The sequence below is a fragment of the Atractosteus spatula genome, chromosome 1, assembly GCF_055471065.1.
Source record: "Atractosteus spatula isolate fAtrSpa1 chromosome 1, fAtrSpa1.hap1, whole genome shotgun sequence".
In the NCBI taxonomy this organism is placed as follows: domain Eukaryota; kingdom Metazoa; phylum Chordata; class Actinopteri; order Semionotiformes; family Lepisosteidae; genus Atractosteus; species Atractosteus spatula.
In genome coordinates this window covers 73,144,123-73,168,170 of record NC_142706.1, presented here as the reverse complement: position 1 = coordinate 73,168,170, position 24,048 = coordinate 73,144,123, and the positions used below count along the sequence as shown (strand labels likewise).

The following is a 24,048-nucleotide window of genomic DNA, read 5'->3' as shown; positions in this document are numbered from 1 at the left end:
ATTTTCTGCTTCCTCCCTCCCTTCTCTCCACAGATCTCTGAGGTAATAGTTCTCTCGGGTGATGAACAGGGCCAGGCTACCTGCTGCCTTGACTGGGACCTCGATGCCTTTGAACAGCCCCATGTTCCTCACTCTCCACAGGGCGTCTTTCCCACTGTTCACCACGGCCCAGATCCTGTCAAACACGTCAGGAGGAAGTTTGACAGGAGAGATGCCGTATATGACGAAAGCAGCGGTCAGGGTAAATTGGGGCGAGAGAGCTTGCAACCAATCTTCAAACTGTGCCCAGAAGGCCTTAGCAAAAAAGCAGGACCACAGGAGATGGGTCACATTCTCCTCCTCGCCGCAGCCCACCCTAACGCAGCGAGGGCTGGGGGTGAGGCCCCTACGGTACAAGAAAGTTCGTACCGGTAAGCACTGGTGGACGACACTCCAGGCTAAATCTCTGTGAATGTTGCACAGAAACTTAGAGGATGTGTGTTTCCACACCTTCCTTGTTTGGGCTGATGTTAAAATGCCCACAGGGGTCTGCCTATTGTTCTGGGGTGCAACGAAATCTTCCAGTTTTTGGACGCTGACATCTCGGAGGGGAATATGGCCAATTGGGTGAGATCTTAGAAAACTTTTAACTGTCCCATAAATTGCAGGGCATGTGTCAGAGAGTGGGACATCCAGCTTGGGTCTGACACCCCACACTCTGAACACCTCCCTACCTATCCAGAGCCTGGAAAAATAAGTCCAGGTACGCGCTGCAGGTGCTGTTGCAAAGCCTCTCAGCACAGAGGCCAGGAAAATGCACAGCAGCTTCGTAGCAATATCTGGGACAGACTTCCCCCCTGAGGGTAGCGGCCTGTACATTATTTCCCTTCTGAGTCTTTCCTGCTTCCCACCCCATAGAAATTGAAACATCAATCTCCTCAGCACCGCCGCAACACGGTGTGGGATTGGGAAGGTAGAAGCCAGAAAATTCAAGACAGGCAAGAGCTCAGCTTTGATGACCAGCACCTTCCCTGTCATGGTGAGGTCTCGGTCCTTCCATTGCATCAGTTTTTTGTTTAAGATTGGCAATTTGTTCTGCCAATTTACTGTTCCCATCTCTTCTCCAAAATACACCCCCAGGACCTTAATTCTCTTCTCTTGCAGCCTGAGATCATGTCCTTCTTTTGGCTCCCTCCAGTTCTGATAAAAAATCTCACTCTTAGATTTGTTAATTTTTGCAGAGGAAGCCAAAGAGAAACGATCACAGCACTGCAGAGCTCTGCTAATTGAGGCATTGTCAGAGAGGAGCAGGGTGACGTCATCCATGTATAGAGATGTCTTTACCTCTCCTCCCCCACTTCCAGGCACTGGTATCCCATTAATGGCCTGATCCTGGCGCAAGGCACAGGCTAAGGGCTCCATAGCCAAAACGAATAACAAGGGGGATAATGGGCAGCCCTGCCTCACCCCTGAACAGACTTCAAAGGGGCGTGATCTATTGCCATTAACCATTACTCTGCTGTTGCTACCTGTGTACAGCAGGTTAATCCACTTTCTCATGATGGGGCCAAACTTCATGTGCTCAAGTACCGATGTTAAGTACTGCCGGTTTAGGCGGTCAAAGGCCTTTTCTAGGTCTACACCTAAAATGCACAGAGGGAGGGAGCGATCCTCCGAGTACAAACAGACATCCCTCAACAAGGCCAGGTTGTCGCCCATCAGGCGTCCTGCTATCCCACAAGTCTGTTCTTTCCCTACCAGTGAGGCCACTACATTTTGTAGGCGCAGGAAAAGGGCTTTGGACAGGATCTTAGTGTCCACGCCTAACAGGCTGAGGGGTCTCCAGTTCTTTATGTCATTCTTTGCTCCTTTCTTAAACAAGAGAGAGATAGTGCCTTCTCTTAAGGAATCAGCCAGCAATTCTGTCTTATAGCTTTCCTCGAATAGGAGCAGTAGCGGATCCTGAAGCAGATCCCAAAAGGTGCAATAAAATTCTTTAGGGAGCCCGTCAGCACCCGGAGTTTTCCCCTTCTGTAAGCTCTCCATAGCCTGTCTCAGCTCTTCTACTGTCAAATCCCTCTCAAGTACTTCCCTATCTTCTTCACTCAAAACGTTTTCTAGCTTTGAGGTGAAAAAATGAATTTCTTCATCCTTTACCTCTGTAGAGCTGTACAGTCTTGAGTAGAAGGCCTCGGTGCAGGAGAGGATAGCACTCGGCTCTGTTCTCTCTCGTCCCTCCTCATCAACTACACTTTCCATGACAGACTTGGAGCCTACCACTTTCCTGAAAAAGAAGCGAGTACACTTCTCATTTTCTTCCAAGAACTGCACTCTGCTTCTTAACAGCACTCCTCGACTACTTTCTTCGGCTATGCTCCGGATGTCCTTTTTTAAAAGGGTGATATCCTCGAGCACATCGAAGCCACTGTGCAGCATCGTGTAGAGACGCTGCAGCTGCCTCTGTTTCCTGGCTAGCACTCCTCTCCGTCTGGCAGCAGCCTTCCTTCCCTCAGCCATGAAAAAGGCCTTTGTCCTCACCTTCACCTCCTCCCACCACTCTCCTACTGACCCGTACAGACACTGCAAGGACAGCCACTGTGATAGTTTCTCCTTGTAGCGGGATACTACCCCCTCGTTCTCTAGCAGCTTTGTGTTGAGTTTCCAGAGGCCTGGGCCAAAGACAGTCCCGCCCTGGAGTTCCACTCTACACCCTAAAGCCTGATGATCTGAGAAGAAGACAGGCTGAAGAGTGACCCCAACAACTTTCACTCTCGCTGAGACAAAGCAATAGTCAATTCTGGAGCTGCTATTCCTCCCTGACCATGTATATCCTGCTGTTGTGGGATATATACATCTATATGTGTCTGAGAGTTTAAAGTCTTGAACTAAGTTTTGCAGGGCCAGTGAGCTGGAATCCAATTTTATCGGAGAGCTAGACTGCCTGTCTGTGTGCTCTAAGATACAATTAAAATCCCCTCCCACTATCACGTCTGTGCTACATAACAATAGGGGAGAGAGTGCCTTGAGTAGCTCCACCCTTCCTCCCACGTCAGTAGGACAATACACATTGATTAGCCGCAGGTTAACGGTCCCCCATTCCACATCCACACACAGCAACCTGCCATCTATGACCCTCTGAATACTTTTCAGTTTGAAAGCCCATCCTTTGAAAAGAATGGCCATGCCAGAGGCTCTGTTGTTATTGTCCCCTGACCAAACAGAAGGCCCTTTATCCCACCTATCTTCAAAGCTTTTATACCTCTCTTGATAGGCTAAAGCACACTCCTGCAACATCAACACATCTCCCTCTCTCTGCTGGAGGTAATCAAAGACAGACTGACATTTAACTCTGTCATTGATACCTCTGGTGTTAAGAGAAATTATGTTTAGAGCCATATTACATAAGAAAGTGGAACCAGTCTTTACAAAACACATTTCTCTTCTGTCTCACCTGTTACCTTCTTCTTTTTCTTTTTCTTCTTACCAATTTCCTGCCAGCCATCCTCTGAATGAGCCTTCATCAGGGTGGCAGCAGTAAAAGCGTTCACAGAGTCCATTTCAAGGAAGGGGGTAGAGGGAGGGGTGGAGGGGTTCCAGCTGTCCCCATCGCCATGCTCTCCTTCCTCCTCGCTCGGGGAGAAAACAGAGTCATTTTTCCTTTTCCTCACGTCCAGCTCCTGGGAGCACTGAGGGGAAAGGGGTGCAGCCGATGCACCAGTCTCCTCTTCCCCCTCACCCACCAGCTGCTGCAGATCCTCCGTGATGGACTGGATGGAGGAGAGGAGGGCATCTGTAGCACTTGCAGAGTCTGAGAAAAGCAGCTCCGCTGAATCCTGGGTATCCTCGCTGGACCCGCTCCACCGGGGGGCCCCACACTGGCCCTCGTTCTGAGGAGCAGGAGTGGGGGAGAGGTCCTCGCTGTTCTCGGGGGTTTGAAATCCTCGTGCTTGTCTGGTGCAGTCTGCGGTTGTGGGGGCGTAGTGGATCTCTCTTCCACCTGCCCCGGAGCCACAGCAGGACTGGTCCTGGCTGGAGGCTGAGAGCCTTTGTCCAACACGGGTTCTTTGTTTGACTTTGCTTTGGCTTTTCGGGCCGGTTTGGCTGAAACAAGCACTGCCTCATCCTTTCTCATTTTGAGTTTATTGGCGTAGGCGTGAGGGCAGTTCTTAAAAACGTGTCCTTCCGAGCCACATAAATTGCACTTTGGCAGCATTGAACAGTCAGAGGCTAAATGTCCCTGTTTGCCACAGGTCTTGCAGCATTTCACAGTGCAGGACGATGCCAGGTGTCCCACAGCACCACAGCGCCGACACACCTTTGGTTGTCCCACATAAAAAACATAGCCATTGCAGGCGCCCAGCCGGATTGTAGAGGGCAGGTGCCTTAAGCCTCCATTTACATTGTCCGGTAGCAAGCGAGCCTCGAATTTCCTTGCTCCTGTTTTTATACCGTCAACATCTCTAACCTCAGTTCCATGGTGGACGGTGCAGTACTGGTTTAGCCAGGTGTGAATGTCCTCCGTCTTTGCCAGTTCCGAGAACATAACAACATGCACCGTTTTCCTCTCTCTCTGTGTCAGAGGCTGCAAGTTGATCTTCTCAAGGGCAGGAACTTTCCCTCTTTTTGCCTCAAACACATCCACACATTGTTCAAACAGAGAATAGGTAGCAAAAACAACCTCAAATGCTTTCTGACCTGGGAGAGCAAAGATGAAATCCAAGTGCCGAGGTTCAAAGCCAAGTTCCTTCTGCAACACTTTTCTGCTGAACTGCATACGATCCATGAAGAGGTCATCCAAAAGCTCAAAACGCACAGCATTCTTGCGGGATCCAAAAGTTGCCATTTCATAAACAGCAAAACAAACACTGCTTCCACAAAACAAGAAAAACAATCCAACTACTCCACCTACAGGCTGATCAAGGTATCTCCCCTGCCAGGTATTTTCACTCTTCTGTGAAAATAAGAAGTGTTTTTCAATTTCAAACTCTACAGAAACGTTAGATTTATTTTATTTTTAAAGGCGATTGAAGCATCAAAGGAATTTTACAACAGTTTTAAGCAATTTTCAAGAGCTCGAAACTAATTTTATCTGAGAGCTTGACTGCCTGTCTGTGTGATACAATTAAAATCCCCTCCCACTATCACGTCTGCGCTACATAACAATAGGGGAGAGAGTGCCTTGAGTAGCTCCACCCTTCCTCCCACGTCAGTAGGACAACTGATTAGACGTTGATTAGATGCAGGTTAATGGTTCCCCAGTCAACACACAGTCACCAGTCCTCAATTCAGATCAGATCACTTCATTAGCCACATACAATTTCTTGCATTAGGAATTAAACTTTTTTGCATACTTCAGCTTGTTCTTTATGAGACATAGACATGGAGAGAAGCTTGGGGTTAGAGCACAGGCTCAGCCATTGTACAGCATCCCTGGAGCAGCTGGGGCCCAATGGGGTAGGATTCCTCTGCCAGCCACGGGATTTGAACCAGCAACCTTCCAGCCACAGGTGCAGATCCTTAGCCACAATGTCACCACTCAATTCAAGAAGTTTTGTTGGCATGACCAATGAATAAATCAGTGTTGCCACATCATATATAATCAACATACGATCTACAGACATTTACAATATAGAGACATCATAATACATTTACATACAGATATATGGAGCATTATTGAGAGACAGGCCATCTATCACTCTCATCTATCACTCCCAGACTGGGAAAGTGAGCACGGATACATTTTGGAAACTGTGGTTCATATCCCAGCTCCCTTTGCTGCTCTGTTGAACTGCATGTTGTCCATAATAAGACAATCCAGGATCTCAAAGCACGCTGCATTCCTACGACTTCCAACACCTTTCATTTTCTAAAGCTCTGGGGAAAAATACAGCAGCTTGTTGTCAACAACACTATAGAGAAGACACTTCTCCATCAGCTATGTGATCATGGTATCGACCCTCTCAGTGCACAATCATTACCTTTGACAATCTGTTTGCAAGGCAAGGTGTTGTCAGGTCCTGATTTTCTTTTTATATACTTACTTCTATTTTATTCATTCATACTCTGTCTTGTAACACTATCTCAAAGATGATCTAAAACAATGCCTGATGAGTAGATGAGCACACTGAATTTAACAGTGATGGTTTTAGTAGAAGATGAAAGGCACTTGTGTGCTGGCTTGGTATAACTCATTAATCAGTGGATCTCATCCAGCTCTGTTCCAGCTGTCCTTTTAGTTTGTTCCATGCTCCTACCACTCTTTGCGCTTTTCTTTCACATTGAATTTAATGGAGATCTCCTGAGCTCCCCTCTGTACTTTATTTTGTGTTTAAATGCTTCTGCTGAAGAAATGTATTGCAACAGGCCAAGTAGGGCATTACATGTGTGAAATTCAGTGATTACACCTGTGAATTAAGTTCTGGATTCATCATCCCACTTTAAAAAAACTGTTTTGAGAGTATGTCTGAGAGTAAAGCCCAGAGTTACGTCTCCCTGTGATCAAATCCCTTTCCAGTAGTGATCTTAACTAGAAGTGATATAAATTGCTTATTTTATCTCTAAGCCTAGTCCCTGTCCTAACGTAGTAAACCATAAAACACAGTTGGTTTGTCGGACACAGACAGTCCGAGCTCTGTGGATATCTGGATACTTCCTTAGGCACACGAATCAGCAATCTTTACCTGTGAATTCCAATGTATGACATTGTTCTAAGTTAAATGAACCAGTGCCTTTACCAATCATGGTCTCCTAATAACCCCCATCTATGAACTGGCTTCATCTCTCTGCTCTCCTCCCCACTGATAGCTGCGGTGTGGTGAGTGTACTGTGAGCGCAGTATGGGCTGCTGTTGCATCATCCAGGTGGGGCTGCACACTGGTGGTGGTGGAAGGGATCTTCATTACCTGTAAAGCACTTTGAGTGGAGTGGCCAGAAAAGTGCTATATAAGTAAAAGGAATTATGATGATTTCCCTTTTTAATATGTTTTGTTTAACAGAATATCTTTTAAAAATGATTCACAAGAGGCACTAAAACTGAACCGAGAGTGACCACAAAATCTTTTGCCCACAGTTTTGTTTGATGTGGTTCTAATGACGTTTTCCCGTTTTGTTTTCGGTTCTGCTGGTATCATTACAGTAGACCAGACACCCTCTGTTTTGTTTTCTGCCGGAGGAGAGGAAACTACCACTGCCAGTGTAAAAGTGTTACTGATCACAGAGAGATGGAGATGTAGCAGATGAAACCAGTCCTCGTTTTATAATTCGACTTCATTTTTCCCGGGATGAAACTCGGTTTGGTGGCAGTAACACTAATGCTGACCACGCATTCACGAAAATAAACCTCAGCGCTGCTTAGGACACGGGCATCGTACATTTGCACTGTAGACATATATACAGTTCTGTTAATCAGTGACACTAACAATTCAGAGACTGATTATATGTCATCGACAAGCTCAGAAAAACACAGCTTCCGCTGACGCAATCCTCCTCTTTAATTAGTGACGCGGCGCTCGAGCTCGTCGTTTCTCCATCCTATTGGGTTATTCGGGAATCAATCATGGTGACGTATCCTTATCTCGCAGCTCCGTCTGTCCTCAGTCGCCATTGGCTGGTTTGTCTTAAAAAACCACCCATTTGTTGACGTGCTCCCTTTCCCGATTGGCTGCTGGCCTCGGTTTAAATTTAAAATGTACTGGACGGTTGGCAGTGCTTGAACGTCAGGTACAGAGTTGAGTGTGAAGAAAGCTGTTCGTGTTTGATGCTGTCTTACTCGTCGTTCGAGGTATGTATGAGTTTGTGCTGGACTTTAGAAGTAATTGTTGCATGTTTCGGCGCTTTTTATTTTTGATGGAAAGCGGCGTTTTCCCGTCTCTGGGTAGACCGCGGGGTTACGGGGAGAATAGCTGCTTTCTTGGTAGTTGTGTTTTTGGTTTTGCGCCTGTAAGTGAAAACGGAAAATTATCTGTCGGCCGGGTCTCACCGGGTAAGCCGCAGTACGTCTTCAATTTCGAACTGCTTTATTCGTGATAGGACGGATGGATTGCGGTGTTGCTGTAATGTGGGTCAGCCGAAAGGCAGTTCATGTGTGCGGGTGTGAGGCTGTGCACACTCGCGGCTGCCTGCTTCGATGGCTGGATATCTCATGATGGTGTCATGAACTGTTGCTAAATCACTGAACGTAACGCCGAACTGCTGGCCTGTTTGTGACAGTCAGACTTCTTGGAGGAAAGCTGTCACCTGGGTGCGTTTTTAGAAATTGCCAGTTACGTGTGAATCTGTCTTTAGTCTGCTGAAGCCCGTTTGTCAAGTGTAAGACGCGGTCTATCGCCTGAGCCCACACTACAGGCGATAACGTCTTTGTTGCTCATCTTTGATAATGATCGGTAAAGATGTAATAAAGTCAGATGATCCCTGCATCCTTTCGGCTCAGTTCCGGGAAAAGTGCATGAAACTTGTTTTCTTGTCTTCGCATGTTTAAACTGGGCCGGGAGATCCTCTCTATGCGGTGACGTAATCTTGCGAAGTACAGACTGTCTGAGAGAGAGAGAGAATTCGGCTTTCTTTTTTATGTCGTGAATGGGTTTTATGCCTGTGCTGTTTGAATTCAACCACGGGTCCTAGAGTTGGACTTCTATCATTTCTGGCTTCTGATTGCCTCTCCCCCAAGATACCATCTTTGTGTTTAAAATGGTAAATCTTCAGCCATGATATGGACACGTTCTTTGTCACCTGCAATAAAAGAGCGAAGTGAAAAAAAATCAGTGCTTTCCAGTATGATCACATGGGCTGTATCTCAAGGTTTCTGGGACATGTCATTCCTCCTCTGCCTGGGAGTCTTGTTTCTTGTTCTGGTCTTGTGATGACACTGCTGCCTTCATTATTTCCATAATGGAATTCATTGTTTTGGTTGGACTACAGGACTGGAAGCTGCTGTGTTTCAGCCTGTGTTGCTGTGTGTGGCCAGTGGTTGTATAGTCATGGAATGCACTGTTTCCTAAACATCAGTAAATAAGTTGAGCATTTACACAATGTTTAGTACATACTAGATTAGTGCTGAAGTGGTTGCCCTCAAAGAGGTTTAAGGATTTATATATTTTGACAAGAAATCTGGGAAACTGTTTTTTGCTCTGTCACACATTTAGCGAGGGCAAATTGCATGTGTTTCTTTTTAAAAAAAATCACAAATTCTTAATTCAGTATGGAAAATGACACTCGGCACTCTACTCCTGACTTGTTTGTAGTTTTGTTTTAAAATTCAAACATACTGTACATAATCCAGTTGATGAGGGCTGAAAAAATGACTGGACTGAATCATGTCCACTGTGTAGTAACTAAAGGTACAGCGAATTTGTGCTGAAGGCGAGTGATACAGTAGATATGAAGTGCTAAGCCAAGTGCATTCAGAAGTGGTATTGACAGTGGAGTCATGCTGAGTGTGCATTTCCAAATTGGTCTCCATCGTTATCTGCCAGCCCAGCTGTGGAGCTAGCACTCTGGGTGTGGTCTCTCACTCACACTGGCTTTCTGCTCGCAGGATGAGTGTGATTGCCATGAACGATGAAAACTTTGGCGTGGATCCTGCGCGAAACTGCGTCAGTTTGGAGACTTGCGATATCCTGCAGCCCACAGGAAGACCCTCGATCTTGCGCCAGTCCCAAAAGGAAAACATGCCTCCTAAAAGCTTGGCGAAGGGAGTGAAGGTATAGAACTTCTAAACTGTGTAAAACGCGATCCTCTTTCCAAATGAGCTCCGTTGGATCTTTTTAATTGCGCCCTTAAACACCTGTGTTGGAGAAGATGGGTACAGTTGCCACGTCTCCCTTTTGTTTCAGGTCTGTTTTCAGACGCCCTTGCGAGACCCTGTGACGCGCAAGATTGTCTCGTCAAGCAAGGGAAGCCAGGTGGAGCGTGCTGATGGTCTGGATGATTGCACCAAGGCTATGGAAACTCTTTCCCTGGAAAACCACCCTGCTGACGTCACAGGGTGAGCTGCTGATGTGGGTTTGCATTTGGTAGAACAGGAATCCACCAGTATTCTTACTCTTTATAGCTGCTGCCACTGTTCTTTTTTTTCTGTGGTTCCTGAGGGGAGAAGAAGGGATAGGCAAAGGTGTTCAAGAGCTGTGCCCTAGAGTAATACCGTGTACGAGAGGTTATAAAGGAAGAGTCTGGCAAATGTTGAGTTTACCTGGACTTTTTGTGCCCAAGACTACTGAAATAGGACACCTTTGAGCTCTCAATACTTATTTTAAGACTGTAGAAGTTAAAGTAACTAATTCTTCATTTTTCTGTGCTTTTTAGGTTTATTTTGGGACCAGGAGAGTTCTTTCCCTTTTGCTTTACTTTGCAGGAGTCTCCTGCTTGTTTTGAAGTCTGAAATCTTTTTGCAGAAAAATTACTTTAAAAAAACAAAGTCAGCATTGCATCTTACTTCTTGGTTAAAATTGGAATGTTGTATGTTTTAAACCACTTTAATTTCAAGGTAAAGACTTTCCATGTTTGGATATGCCTATTTAACTGCATGACATTTAGGTCAGTGTTCTTGAATGTTAATACCTTCATATACCAGAAGGGGTAAATTTGACCTATTAGCATTTTAATGAATTTAAGACCAGTTGCTAAGCTTATCCATCTGGCTGTAGCAAAAGGAGAACTGATGATTGTGGCAGAGGAGGAGCTTAGAAAAGGCCAGGATTTGTTGTGAGCATTTCGTTTGAGGAAGCAACAGTGTGCGTTGACAAGTAAATGAAACAATGTTTTCCGAGAGGTTGAAGCTGAGACCTGTGTAAACTTGATTATAAGAATAATTGCTGTTTTGGTATGCGAGATGGGCTTTATGGAGTTAGGCCTTTGTTCAAGGTTGTAAAATTAGTCTAAAATTCGCATCTGGTATCTTATGATACCATCTCATCTCATTGTTTTCTATGTACTTTGTTGTGTGAGTTCTGGACAGTGAGTATTTTTCACTGTTTACTGGAGGTGAGTATCTCAATATAGAAACTGAATCTGAGTAAAGTTGGCCATTGTTAAGTAATATGAGGCTAGCTTGAGTTTTCTTTTTCAGATCAGTTTTGTTTCCTTCAGGACAACTTCAGATTGGTTATCGGAGGCAGTCTTGAGAAATGTTGTCCTTCCTTGTTGAGCCATGCATCCTTAATTTTTTTCCCAGACCACCACCAGTGGTCCACGGACCACACTTTGAGAACCACTGTAATAGAACACTAAGCAAAATGTTATAAAATGCAAAATAATAGAGTAATAGTAAATTAATAAGTGAATCAACACATGGAGGCTGAGCAGCTGGATCTTGAATGCTGTCCATGTGCAATACAAATGAGCAAGGGTTTTTCAAACAGCTGATGGCATTTTTTTCCAATTTCTTTTGTTTACAGTGCTTCATGTTTGGAATCCAAAGAAGTGGTTTCATTTGATGAACCCATGTCAGGTAATATGAAAACATTACAGTTTTTTGGAAAGACCACGTTTTCCTTAATTTCTCGTTTGACTGCCAAAACAAATTTTTTTCATATAGCACCCTTTAATATGCTTCTACAGTAAGTTCTAATCTCTGTGCCTTTTTTTTCTTTTTCAATGTAGATGGAAATGGATTCAACATGACTGATGTTCATTTTCCCGATGATGGGATAAGAATCGAAAGTAAAGGAGAATACAGTATTGATTTTGACCATCTTGATGCAATTAATCCTTTTAAAAGCTCAAGTCAGGTTGGGAATTCCCCAGTTAAGGCTATGGATACAGTGGAAACCCCAGCTCAGATGGCAGTCAGCCCAGAGAGGGGAGTGTCAGAGATAATATCTGCGGATGACTCCATGTCAACCACACTTCCAATTTCTCCATCAATGGATAATTCGGATGCTGGGCTGAAGACCGAAGTGGTTAACAGTCCTGTTGTAATTAAAACAAGGAATGCATCCAGTTTTGATATACCAGAAGATGCCAAAAATGAGTCGGAGGATATTGTCCTCAAGGCAGATGACATTCTGGACAATTTGGACCACACTGCCCCTCTTTCATCTTCACTGACTCTACAGAACTCCCCACTCCCAGCTCAAGGCTCCTATGCTGTTGATTTTGATAGTCTGGATTCCATCAATCCTTTCAAGACTGGAGGCTCAAAGCTCCAAAACTCTCCTGTCTGTGGATTGAGCCAGCCCAGTACCACTTCTGCACTTACTACAGAGGTGCCTCAGGGGCTGGAATTGAACCAGTCTGCTGCAGAACTTCCGAAGTTTGGACTAGCTGAGGATGTCTCGGAGTTGGGTTTGATCCCAGACTTTTTCAGTAAAGAAGGTGGCAAGCCACCATTGCAAGAAACCCCTGGGCCTGAGGTCAGCAGCACCGTCCCCACAACTTCTTTAATAAAGGATGACCCTCCTAGAAGTGATGCTGACAAGCCAACTGCTAACGCCCCTCCACAGCTGAAGGATGGACCGGTGAAGCTGGAGTTTAACTTTGACGACGGACAGGTCAAGTGTAAGCCGCCTCCGAAGAAGTTGGGCAAGAGACCAGCTGGTGCCAAGACCACGCTGAAAAACGCAGTTTCTGCAGATGGAAAACGCACCCAGACCAGACCCTTACCAGTAGACAGCAAGCCTGCTGAAGATGACATTCCCATTCCTAAAGCATCCTACAACTTTGATTTTGATACGTTCGATGATCCCTGTTTTAACCCCTTTGGGACTGGTTCAAAAATCAGTAATTCTCCAAAATGTCCATCCAAGTTAAACAGTAGTTGTGAGGTTGGCATTGTGCAAGAGACTGCTTCCAAGGCTGCAGTTTCCCAGCTGACTGAGCCGGAGGAAAAGCCTGGAGAAGACGAAGTTGGTGGTTCCGGAGGGACTCTATCACCGTATGTATCGGTTTCCTAAACTCTTATACTGTATTGGACCCTTTAACATTGGGTTATGAATATTAAGTTATGTATCTTAATTCGGGACACAAGTTAGTCTCTTTGCATCTAGCTTCCATATATAACAAACTTAACACTGCTATTCAGACATTTGTGATTCCTAGTTTAAACAGTTAATGCATTTGAATTTGTAATTAGATTGAGGTCTTTAAAAATCTGATGCATGATCATTTAGCACATTTTTCTTGTCTTAAAAGATTTGTGTTTGTACTTCTGAACTAATTCCAGAGTGGAAATATAGATTTTTATGAGACCCTTTTTTTAGCATGCCTATATTAAAGTATTGAAAAAGAAGTGGTGCCTGATGATTCATCTAATGAAAGCGGTCATTTGTCTTTAGAGTACAAAAGTCACTTCTGCCCAGGAGTATTACAGTACACGGACTTGAATTTGTTTTAGATTTGAGGTTCTTAAATTGTTTAGAACAATACAAAACATGCTCATCTTATGTTGTGATCGCTTGGATTGAATTGTAATGTTCTCAACTCGGTTTTAAAAATCGGCAGGTAAGCATGTTATCTAGATTCCAACAATGGAATAAATGTAATGATTTCACATAGAAATTAGCCTATTTGAATGGAAAAGTTTCAGGTTTTTTTATCCTTATTTTTTCCCCCCTAGGACTGAGGTGAAATCTACCGTTATGCAGGAGTCTTCAACGGACAAAGTAAGAATTGGGCGTTTTGTAACTTACTGTGCTTAACATATTGACTTTTGCTTTTAATTACACCCTACCTAAGGTTTAAGACCTGATGCTACCAAGTTGTCGACACATTTTTGCTACCTCACTTGGCTCTTGGGATTGGAGAGCTGCAGAATGAGCTGTGTATTGTGTACTGCTTGAATTCAAGTGTTTGACCTTGCAGTGGTCCCTCGTGATCAATTTTTAAAGCCTGTTTCAGTTTAAATGCCTAAATTTCAGTTCCAACATGTGTGAAATTATTAGTTATTAGTAATTCATTGCACAAAACTAAATTAGTTGCTTGTTCTGTTTTAAAAGAGGTATTATTGTTGTAGTGTTGTATTTGCAGTGAAGACAATGGGGACCCTATAGAACTTGCAAAAATGAATTTTGTTGTGGAAAGATTAGATTCTTAGGGATATTTTTTCTTTCCAGACTGAGACTTTTGAACTGTGCGATAATGGTGGCAGTGCCAAAGAGAGAGAGCCTATAGCCATTTCTGAGAATCTGTCTGAAGAGTGTCCTAGAAGCCTGACGGAATCGGCGCAGAATGCAACAAATACCATCACGTCAAACTCGGAGTTGGCATGCAATGAGATATTTATGTCGGGGACAGAATGTAAGACTTTTTTTAAATAACTCTTATTGGATTTGTAAGACTATTCCAACTACAGTTGCAGAATTTAGTAAAATTAATTAACATTTTTTTACTTTAATCTTTATTGTAAGATGCAGTTGAATGTTTAGTGATATTAAGCTTAAACCCCAGTTTTACTGTATTTTCAGCCTAATATATTGTTAGTATAGATAATAGAAATACGATGCGGGTGTTACATGGATATTATAAGGTCCATATTTAATTAAAATATTTTCTTTTCCAGTTCTTTCTGGAGGGTTTGATGACCAAATTGATTATCTGGAGCAATTTGGGTCATCTACAGTAAGTATGTTCACCGGAAAACAGATTTTAAATTGTGGGTAGACTGTTCTTAGTGTGCTCACAATTGGTGTTCATAAGGCTTGCCCTCATTACTTGCAAAACTGAAGTTCATATCAAGGTAAGACTTCAAAAATGTGTCACTGGACTTTACATTACTGAACCTTTTGGTGTACCCAAATTAGCCGAGTTATGATACTTGAACATGCAGAAAAGTGGGTGCAATTAACTTATTTTTTGCAGAGTCCACTTTTGCTTTTTTTCCATCTCTTGGGACTAAAATCCCAGGATCAGAATGTGTTGAAAACATCTTTTGTTTGCTTTTTCTAATACGCTAGTGACAGGATATTTTAAATGCACAAACCTTTTGTGGTTTATGCCTTGCATTACACTGGTAATTCAGGTGCTGAAATGGTGAAAGTTTAAAAATTGAAACACTGGTTAATGAGTTGGGACTGTGGTGATACGCATATAATTTCATCATTTTATTGTGATTTTTTTTTTCCCCATTCAGTTCAAAGAATCAGCCTTGAGGAAGCAGTCGCTGTACCTGAAGTTTGACCCTTTGCTTAGAGAGAGCCCCCAGAAATCTGCTCCCCGATATGCAGAGATGAGCGGAGTTCAACTCCCACTTCCTCTTGCATCTCGGTATGGATCTTCCTGTCTGAAGCACAAGCAGCTTAAATGGGTGATCTGTGCTCAATAAGCAAGCAGACGTCTTTTCGTCTCTGTTCAAACTATTCAATGTCAAGATCCAAAACAAGGCTGTTGAGGAATTCTTTGCATTCTTTTATACCTACTCAGTAGATTAAAGCGGTGTTTGGTTTGCAGGATGGAGGCACTAAAGGCTGGAGCTGAGAGCATGCAGAAGACTGAAGACAAGCACGAAGGACTCAGCTTTCTTGAAAGCTTCCCAACAACAGTAAGTGTTCTTTAACATTCATGCTCATCTTTCTTAGGACAAATTTAGTTCTGTCCCAGAATGAGCTATGGGAAATTAGCTGCAGGAAAACCTGAGTGGATAATGTAAAGTGTGATTATGTTTTGGCTGCCTTGACTTGTGGCTTCCTGCATGCAGGTTTAGTTTTCTATTGGTTTTTTTTTTCTGCTTCAGTAGGGTGCTTAAATACCTTGTCTGGCAAAAGAACAGCACTATGGCTGTGTATTCATGTGTGAAGCACAGTTACATCATTTTTTCCTTGGCTCGTGATCTGCATTATTTAATTTGGGAGTTCTGATCTCATAAAGTACTTTTTTTGACAGAATGTAGACCTATAAGAACTCATCTGCTTCAAGTATCTGGTGAAAGTTTAGTTTTGTCAGTGGCAAGTTTGTGAACGAATCTTACACTAGCTGATCTGTTCAGGTTGTGAATGTTTTCTCCCACTAAGGCTGCCTCTCTAGCAGCCTTGTGCAATCTAAATGTTTCTGCAGGTGCTCATAGTAATGTTGACCAAAGTATGTGGTTTACAAAATGCAGCCTCAGTCTTACTACACAGTCATGTTCTTGCTGTTATGTCTGTCACTAGATGTCTTAAACTGCCAATAAGTTTTTTTAATGTCAAGTTTTTAAACGGAAAGTCCAAAGACAATGGGTATGGCAAGACCTAGTTCTTCTTCAACGTAGAACTTTTTAGAAGTTTAGATTGTGGATTATAACTACATGTAATTTTTTTTTTTGAGCTTGAACAATGCTGCAAAGAAAGTGCCTTAGATATAAACGTAATTGTACCAATATAGTTCAGGTGGGGAGCTGCGTCAGCATGCATAGGCTGCAAAGGAACAAGTAAGAGGTTTATTCCCTGCTGAAAAGGAGAAGAAAGAAAACAACGTTTCGGCAGTGGAGCCTTCTTCAGGTGACACCATTCTTCTCTTTTCAGCATGGAATAAACCTATTACTTGTTCCATTGTACCAATGTGATCGTTTTAGTCATGGTTTTTGGACAGTTGGCACTTCTGTTTGATTTGAAACTTTTCTGGCAGTTGACCAGCGTCGGTTATAAAGGTGATTTTATTTAGTTCTATGGTTTTTCTTTCTAGGAAGCAGATCCACTGGCTTCCACAGGCCCCAGTGCCTTAGGTTCTTTAGTTCCTGACTTCCCTCTTCCAGGAGCTGGTGAAGATGCCATTTTTGATGTTCTGAAATACAGCCAGAAAGACATGGATGCTGCCATTGAGAGAGTCCGCCTGGAGGTAGGAATCTTTTGGTCCCATTGAAATGCAGAAGTCATGCCCCGTCTCGGCAGGTTTCTTGTGATGGAGAATGAGCCTCCTCATGAGGGTGGAGCATGTCCCCTTCCTCCAGAGGGACACAACTAAACCAAGTGACTCAACCCGGAGTGGGCTGTTGTGCAATAGCTCAAATACAACACCACTCCCCTCCCACCTTAAAATGTATAAAAATTAGGTTACATCAGAATTTATATATTCAATATTTTTATTTAATTTTATGTAGTACTTTAACATGGGTGTAGCTTGTGGGTTTTGTATCTTTTTGGTTCAGTGCTTAAGCCCTTTCATCTCCTTTCAAGTTACGTGTAGTGATACGGCTGGCTTCACAACAGAGTCTTGCAATCAGCATGTGCCTTTTCGAAAGGTGTTTTTTTCTGGGTGTTTGTGCCTGGCTTATTCAGTAAGTCTTTTGAATAAATTACAATCTGTAGATACTGGATTGATAAAGGTTAATTCCATGCTTAAAATACATGTTAGTGAAGCTGTTTTTTTTACTTTTTAGTGTGAAGTTAACCTTTATTAGTTTTGTCCTTCTAGTTGGTTCACAAGCTAAAATTCTAGTATTTTATATACTCTGTATTCAGACACTTGTTTTTCTTATTTCTACCTATAGTAAAGGAATGTATCAAAGCTAATTTTTATACTATTCGAGTATTGCACAGATAAAATTCTCATTTACTTTACCTGCACCCAGCTAACCAATCCAGCATCATTTGTTTGGTTTTGGATGAATTTAGTGTAGCCACATGGACTGCCACATAGAAGGATGAAGGTAAAGATATCCACTTTCTCTTTAAGGTGAAGGACAAAGAGTGTGAAATTGCAGAATGGCAGGACAAATATGAAAAACTACGTATAGATTACCAAGAAATGGGGTATGTATGTTCTGTAATATAACTAAATATGTTTTAAATATTTTTAAATCTCCATAAACTAAAGTCATTTGTTTTTTGTTTAGGAAAATCGTGTCTGGTTTTGAAGCAACAGTAGCTCAAATTATGGGTAAGTTCAGTTTTTTTTATTTACTATTTAAATAAAAATTACTGTTATGTAGGAGTGCATAACATGGCCCTTCAGTGAATTTAATTTGACCCTTGGTTTTTTTGTGAAAAGCTGATTGAGGACCACCAGCTAAAGGGTTTTTAGAATGTATTGAATAAACACTACACTGCCCTCTACTGGAAACTTGCTTTCACTATAAACTGTTCAAGGCTAGGGGCTCAAGTGTAGATGGATCTGCAAGTCAGACATGTAGACATGACAATTGGCAGACATTTTGGATTGTCTTATCCACAAGTTCCAGCAAAAATTGATTTTGAACACAGCTCAGTTCAGAGTGTAGTGACATTTGTGTGAAATTAATTCTGTTGCTGTGGAATACATGGTAATTGTAGTGCTGATTAAGATTTAGTGATGGAAATGTGGACTAAAAGACTCTTATTTTGTGCTGTTCCCACTGATTGCAAAGAAGTCCCTGGTACAGTGTGCCGTTATCCATGGGGCAATGGAGACAGCCCAAGAGCATCATAGGTTATGTTAGAACCACTGCAGCAGATGCCCAGTACTTTCAAGGAATAAATGCAGGATTTAAACTTGCAGTGGGATGAATGGTAGTTGTATTTCTGTTTCTTATATTATGGAGACAAATGGCTTTATTCATCACTTAAAGAAGCACATATGGAATCGGACTGCTTTGCTGAAACATTACCACTGTTACTACCCACACAAGGCCTCCTGGTAGGTACTTAAAAGTGAACTGCAACACTACTTTGCAATTCAAGCTCTATTGTCCCCTAGGGGAAATTTGTTTTACGGCACAGTCAAACATAACACAATGACAAATATCATCAAAAGGGAAGAGAATACGGTAGTGTTACAAGAGACAAGGTAGTTACTTTGCATTAAGAGTGTGATTGCAGTGGGAATGAAAGATTTCCTGAGTCTGTTGGTTTTACACCTGGGGGCAGAGAGGTGTCTCCCAGATGGGAGAAGTGAATTCGCAATGGAGGGGGTGAGGCACACACTTTGTTTCGGGGTAAGAAGGAAGCAGAATTTAGCGCATTTCAAACCACAATGAAAGTAAAATGTACCCATAATTTGGAGATTTTATATCACAAAATAGATTGCATTTCCAGTTATGCACAGTACCATATTGCCGTTATTGTCTGCTATTCAGAATGAGGAAACGAAACATCTGGTGAGGTGAAGCAGCCCAATTACATGGTAAACAAGCAGGGTTTTTATCCACTAGAAATATTGCTTTTGACTTTGAGACAGTTTTGCCGACAAATACTACCATTAACTTTGCATTCAGATCATGCTGTAACATTTCTGCACTGAAATGTCTGCTGCACAACCTGAACTTATTCACTAGTGCAATGGAGTGACTAGTGAGCAGGAAGGGCCAGTTTTACATCTCAATTGTCAAACTCTCTCCCATGGCGAGACTAGGGGTTTTTGTTAAACAAGGTGATCATACAAGTATTTTCGTAAAGTTCACAATTTTGTGCTTAAATCAATTTCTATACAAAGATTTTTTGGTACTGAGACTAAATGCTCTGAAATATGAGCTGTGGTTCCCCTATAAAATTCAATGAAATGTCCTGTTATTCATTGGTGAACTTCATTTGTGTGCATTCTCTGTATCATTGGGATTTAAAGTTTGAGCATCGGTGCTGCATGTAATGTTCTTTATCACACAAAGTCAGGTACTTTAGCTGAAGTGAAATATTTTGCAAAATTAAATCTAAACCTCACTGCAAGAGAAGGAAAGGAATGTATCCATGATGGAAGACACCTGGGTGACTGATCTAGATGTTTTAGACCTTCAGTTAATTATTTTGAATGATTCACACATGAAAGTATAGGGGAGCAGAAGACTGGTGCACACATTTGAAGTAAAGCTAAAACTGTTCACGAGTCAACTGAAGAGATGACAGCTAATGCACTTTAGAACTGTGTTTCCTGATGCACAGGACTGCTATTGCCATGCATTCTTCCTGGAAGACCTGTAGGAAGATTTGTTTGAGTAGGTTGACACATTCTGTTGAACAAACAATGTATAGTTTGTGCTGAGCCATCTTGTGCATCTTGAAGTAATTGAACTCGGTCCACTGCTTCAATGAGAATTACCTTAGTTTTAGCAGTTGGTTGATAACAAGGCGTTTCCTAATCATAAGAGAAGCCAGAGTTCTTCCACTTGAAATGGATCACAGCAGAGAGCAGGAACGACTGGCGATCACCTGGATGCAGTGTTCCAGGTAGTCACAACATTCTTCACCTAGTGTCAGAGAAGCACTTAAATATGTCCCACTTCATACTGTGCAATAAAGTAAATAACTGAAGCATCATGCTAGTTTATTTGCACTTGCTCCTCTGCTTTAAGTCCTACTTTTTATAATGCAACTTAAAATGGTGTGATATGTTTCTAGTCTGTCTTGATTTAAAGGTGCTTAGACACCTTTTACCAACAACTGTTTGAAACAGTTGAACATGTTTCTTAATTTAAAGAATAACTTTAAAGAATAACTGTGTTGATTTCGGTGTTTTTTTTCCAGATGAAGGCCAGAAGCAGAAGGAAGCTGCTAGTTTAGAAATCCAGAAGGCCCTTCAGGAGAAACAGCAGGTCCTTCTGGACTTGAACTCAATGGAAAAGTCTTTCTCCGACCTCTTTAAGAGGTTTGAGAAGCAGAAAGTAGTAATTGAAGGCTACAGAAAAGTGAGTTGGAAACTTTCTTGATAAAATAAGTGGAGAAAAACAAGAGGGGTTTCTTCATAAACAGTTCTTTGTGGTTTAAGGTTTTATGAAATCTTGGTGTTTAGCTCGTAAGGATTTTCTTGTGAAGTCATCCTAAAAATCACTTTAGTAATTTACGGATTATGATTGATGTGGTATGTACTGACCATTTTTTTTTGTATCAGTTCTTCCTCACAAGAAAATTCATTTTGACAGCTTTTATCTAGTATTTGCTGCATACAGGTCAGCATATACAATGGTTGTGTTTTTAATATAATCTCTGATGGGTAATGGAAATGGAACAAAAGGATTTAATGACATCTGAAATGTCTCCATGCTTCCAGAATGAAGAAACGCTGAAGAAATGTGCTCAGGACTACTTGGCAAGAATCAAAAAGGAAGAGCAAAGATATCAGACGCTCAAGGCACATGCTGAGGAGAAGATAGGCCTGTAAGTGTTACTAGGTTCTAAGTTCTATGGGGATTATTACACAAATTGCTTCAAAACGGCAGTAAACTACATCACTTCATAGGTATTCTGGCCCTCGTAATCAGCCTTGAGTTGAGTGGTCTTAATTTGACATTCATTTCACAGTTTTGTGACAAAAGTAGCTAACACTGCCCTTCTGTTCAGCAGAAAGACCACTGGGGTTTAGAAACCAAATGAAACTTTTCATGAAGTAGTAATGCACCATAAATGTTTTATGTGCTTAATGAATAAGTATCCCGAACAGATGTTTCTGCTTGGTTTCAGTGCCAATGAAGAGATTGCCCAAGTGAGATTAAAGCTGAAGGCAGAAACAGCAGCTTTGCAGGCACAGCTGCGCCGGGAACAGGTGAAAATCCAGTCGTTGGAGAGGAGCCTCGAACAAAAGGTACGTCGATCGAAGTTGACTAGTCTGTAACTTCTACCTGCTTAGAGCAAGGTTACCAGGAGCATGGGGAAAGTGGATATTCTCTTTTATGCCTGTACCAGCGTTAAACCCTTCAGTCTTAATTGAGACGAATGAGTTTTGATGTGCATGACTTATTTGGACTGTAAGAATGTCTCAGTGGGCTGTTAATTTGGAGAGGGCAGTAGAAACTTTCCATAACCTAATGTCTAGTCAATGAGGCACACTTTTTTTTAAAACGGCTGAAGGCATTCAGTTCTTTTCATGGGTACTTTAAAAATATTGATTTGCAGTGTTTACTATTAGCAAGAATTGAGATTTTTATACATCTGTCAAAAATGAGAATGCCAATGAATCTCAATGCTATCTCCTAGTACTTCTAGACATTGAGTAGTGTCATAGTTTGACAGAACCCAAGATGCTACGATGCTGGCAGTCTCTCACCAGAGATGCAAGAGTGTGATGTACACTTTGTTTTAGTGGATACTCTGACCTTCTTTGAAAATTGCTAAAAACTTTTAATTTTTTTAACTAAATGAGCTAAGAATCTTAACATTTTTCCAAATTTATAAAGCAATATCTTGTCAAAGTAGCCCCAGAGAGAGTTTTGGTACTAATTTAGTTGACAGTTGTGTAGATTACAGAAAAATTGTATTGTCTAAATTTCTAGGTATTTTCCTCATCTTAAACCTCTAATTGCTTACACTTTGGAAATGTGTGCTGTCTGGTCAATCACTTGTTCCAGTATGTGAGTAAGCAGAAACCCTGATGCATTGAAACCAAGTGCACTTAGCCTCAGGAGCTGCTTTTGATCTCCAACTGCCTCAGTGTGTCCTGCCCACTCCACATAGTACCTTAATGCCTTGGTTGATGAGGCATCATTTGGATTTGACGCTGATTGTGTAGTAGGACTCATCCCTACCCTCCCAAGTCTGTCACACTATGGGTTGACCAGCAGTAGTGCCACATTCACCTACATGCACGGTTTTAAACCTTTTAGCATTACATGTTATGACCCTGATCTAATGTTGCTTGATGTATCCGTGGTCACCACCTCTATAAGACTTTTTGAAGCTTAGAAAAATTTAAGATAAAGAACTAGACATTTCTGGAAAGATGAGGACTTTTTGCTTGAAGAATCACTTTGACAATCTGGGAATTTGCAACTGATCAGTGCCAATAAATATATCAACATTAAATGTTTTATTAATCTTTATTATTATCTCTTAATAAACCTATCTTTCCCAATGAATTCTCCAGTTAGTGCTGGATATCCCATGTGTGCATTAACAGTCATGTTTGCTTTTAAAAATATTTACAATTGTATAATTTTTCTTTCACAGGAAAAAGAGAATGAGGAACTCACCAAGCTTTGTGATGAACTCATAGTGAATGTGCAAAAAACCTGAGACTGCTATTAACATGATTCATTTGTTCTGTTTTCTTTGTCTGATCTATTTGTTTTTATAAATGTTGTAGATAATTCTTTGTTAATAGAAATAAAGCAACAATGCAGGATCTGCTGACTTACTGCTAATGAGTATTATGTTACTCAGATATTAAACCTGTGGGTCTCGGAAATTTAAAGCAAATTTTTAAACTTACATTTTCTTCCTACATCTAATTACTTTCATTTTGCATGTAAGAACATAAAGATTCAAGAGAAGGTCATTCATCTAGCTAGTTTGGTTACTAGTAAGCATTTGATCCAAAGATCTAATCTAGCCATTTCCTGAAGAAAGCCAGGTTACAGGTTTTGACAGAACAGCGGAGTTGCTTATTCCATATTTCCACATCCCTTTGTTTAAAGAAGTCCCTTCTGTTCTTTGTTTGAAATACTTTCTCTTGCTTTCTGTGAGCATTTAAGTTTGTGTTTAATCGAGTCCAATTCTTTGTGACTTTAGTGTGCCAGGCCTGTCTGTCAACACCTGCTTCTCTGAGCTCTTGCAAATTCAAATTCATTACTGCAGTAGTACTATCTTTCCATCTTAACCACTGCCGCCCCTTCAGTCTTTCCTAACATCAGTTGTCTCCAGTGAATCCTGTCTTTGCATTATATGGCCAAAGTATTTGAGTTTGTTTTACTATCAATCCTTCCAATGAACTGTGTTTATTTCCTTGAGTATTGACTGATTTGATCTTTGTGCAATCTAAGGATCTCTCAATTTTCTCCAACACCACAGTTCAAAAGCATCGTTTTTATGACGCACATCCTTACTTATAGTCCAACTCTTGCATCCAAAAGTTACTACAGGGAAGACCACAGCTTTCATACTGCAGATCTTTGTTGACAATGTAATATCTTTGCACTTTAATATGTTATCCAGATCTGCCATAGCTTTCCTCCCAAGAAGCAAGCGTCTTTTGATTTAATGGCTACAATCACCATCTGCTGAGATTCTTGAGCCCAAGAAAATAAAATCTGTCACTACCTCCACTTCTCCATATGTTTGCAATGGATTAATATGGGCCGTTGACATAATGTTTTTTTTGTAACCAATATTCTAAAATGAAGCCTTTGTCCACACTCTAGGCCTAAGTAATTGTTTTTGTAATTGGCTTGCTTTATCTCTGACTGAATGCCTTGAGTTTGCTCATTGTCAATTTATTTTCCAACTTTCAAATGGCAGCTGATGCTCGCTCATCCATCCATTGAAAACT

At 41.7% G+C, this 24,048-nt stretch overlaps 1 protein-coding gene across 1 annotated transcript; it reads left to right on the top strand.

Annotated features, from left to right (window-relative positions):
- Positions 1 to 7,677: 7,677 nt before the first annotated feature.
- tacc3 (transforming, acidic coiled-coil containing protein 3) lies at positions 7,678 to 22,905 on the top strand. Its single transcript, XM_088920273.1, has 17 exons — positions 7,678 to 7,759; positions 9,512 to 9,677; positions 9,810 to 9,961; positions 11,370 to 11,422; positions 11,575 to 12,847; positions 13,529 to 13,574; positions 14,025 to 14,208; positions 14,471 to 14,529; positions 15,041 to 15,174; positions 15,358 to 15,448; positions 16,567 to 16,719; positions 17,557 to 17,633; positions 17,717 to 17,760; positions 20,316 to 20,476; positions 20,839 to 20,945; positions 21,249 to 21,369; positions 22,731 to 22,905. The coding sequence occupies exons 2-17, from the start codon at positions 9,513 to 9,515 to the stop codon at positions 22,794 to 22,796; spliced, it is 2,886 nt and encodes a 961-aa protein (XP_088776399.1). The 5' UTR covers positions 7,678 to 7,759; position 9,512; the 3' UTR covers positions 22,797 to 22,905.
- Positions 22,906 to 24,048: the final 1,143 nt, after the last annotated feature.

What these genes read in the sequence shown, in the direction of transcription:
- tacc3 (XM_088920273.1), top strand. Translation starts at nt 9,513, where the DNA reads ATGAGTGTGATTGCCATGAACGATGAAAACTTTGGCGTGGATCCTGCG. An exon ending in ATTTATGTCGGGGACAGAAT is followed by an intron (nt 14,209 to 14,470) that starts GTAAGACTTTTT and finishes TTTCTTTTCCAG; the next exon opens with TTCTTTCTGGAGGGTTTGAT. An exon ending in TAATTGAAGGCTACAGAAAA is followed by an intron (nt 20,477 to 20,838) that starts GTGAGTTGGAAA and finishes CCATGCTTCCAG; the next exon opens with AATGAAGAAACGCTGAAGAA.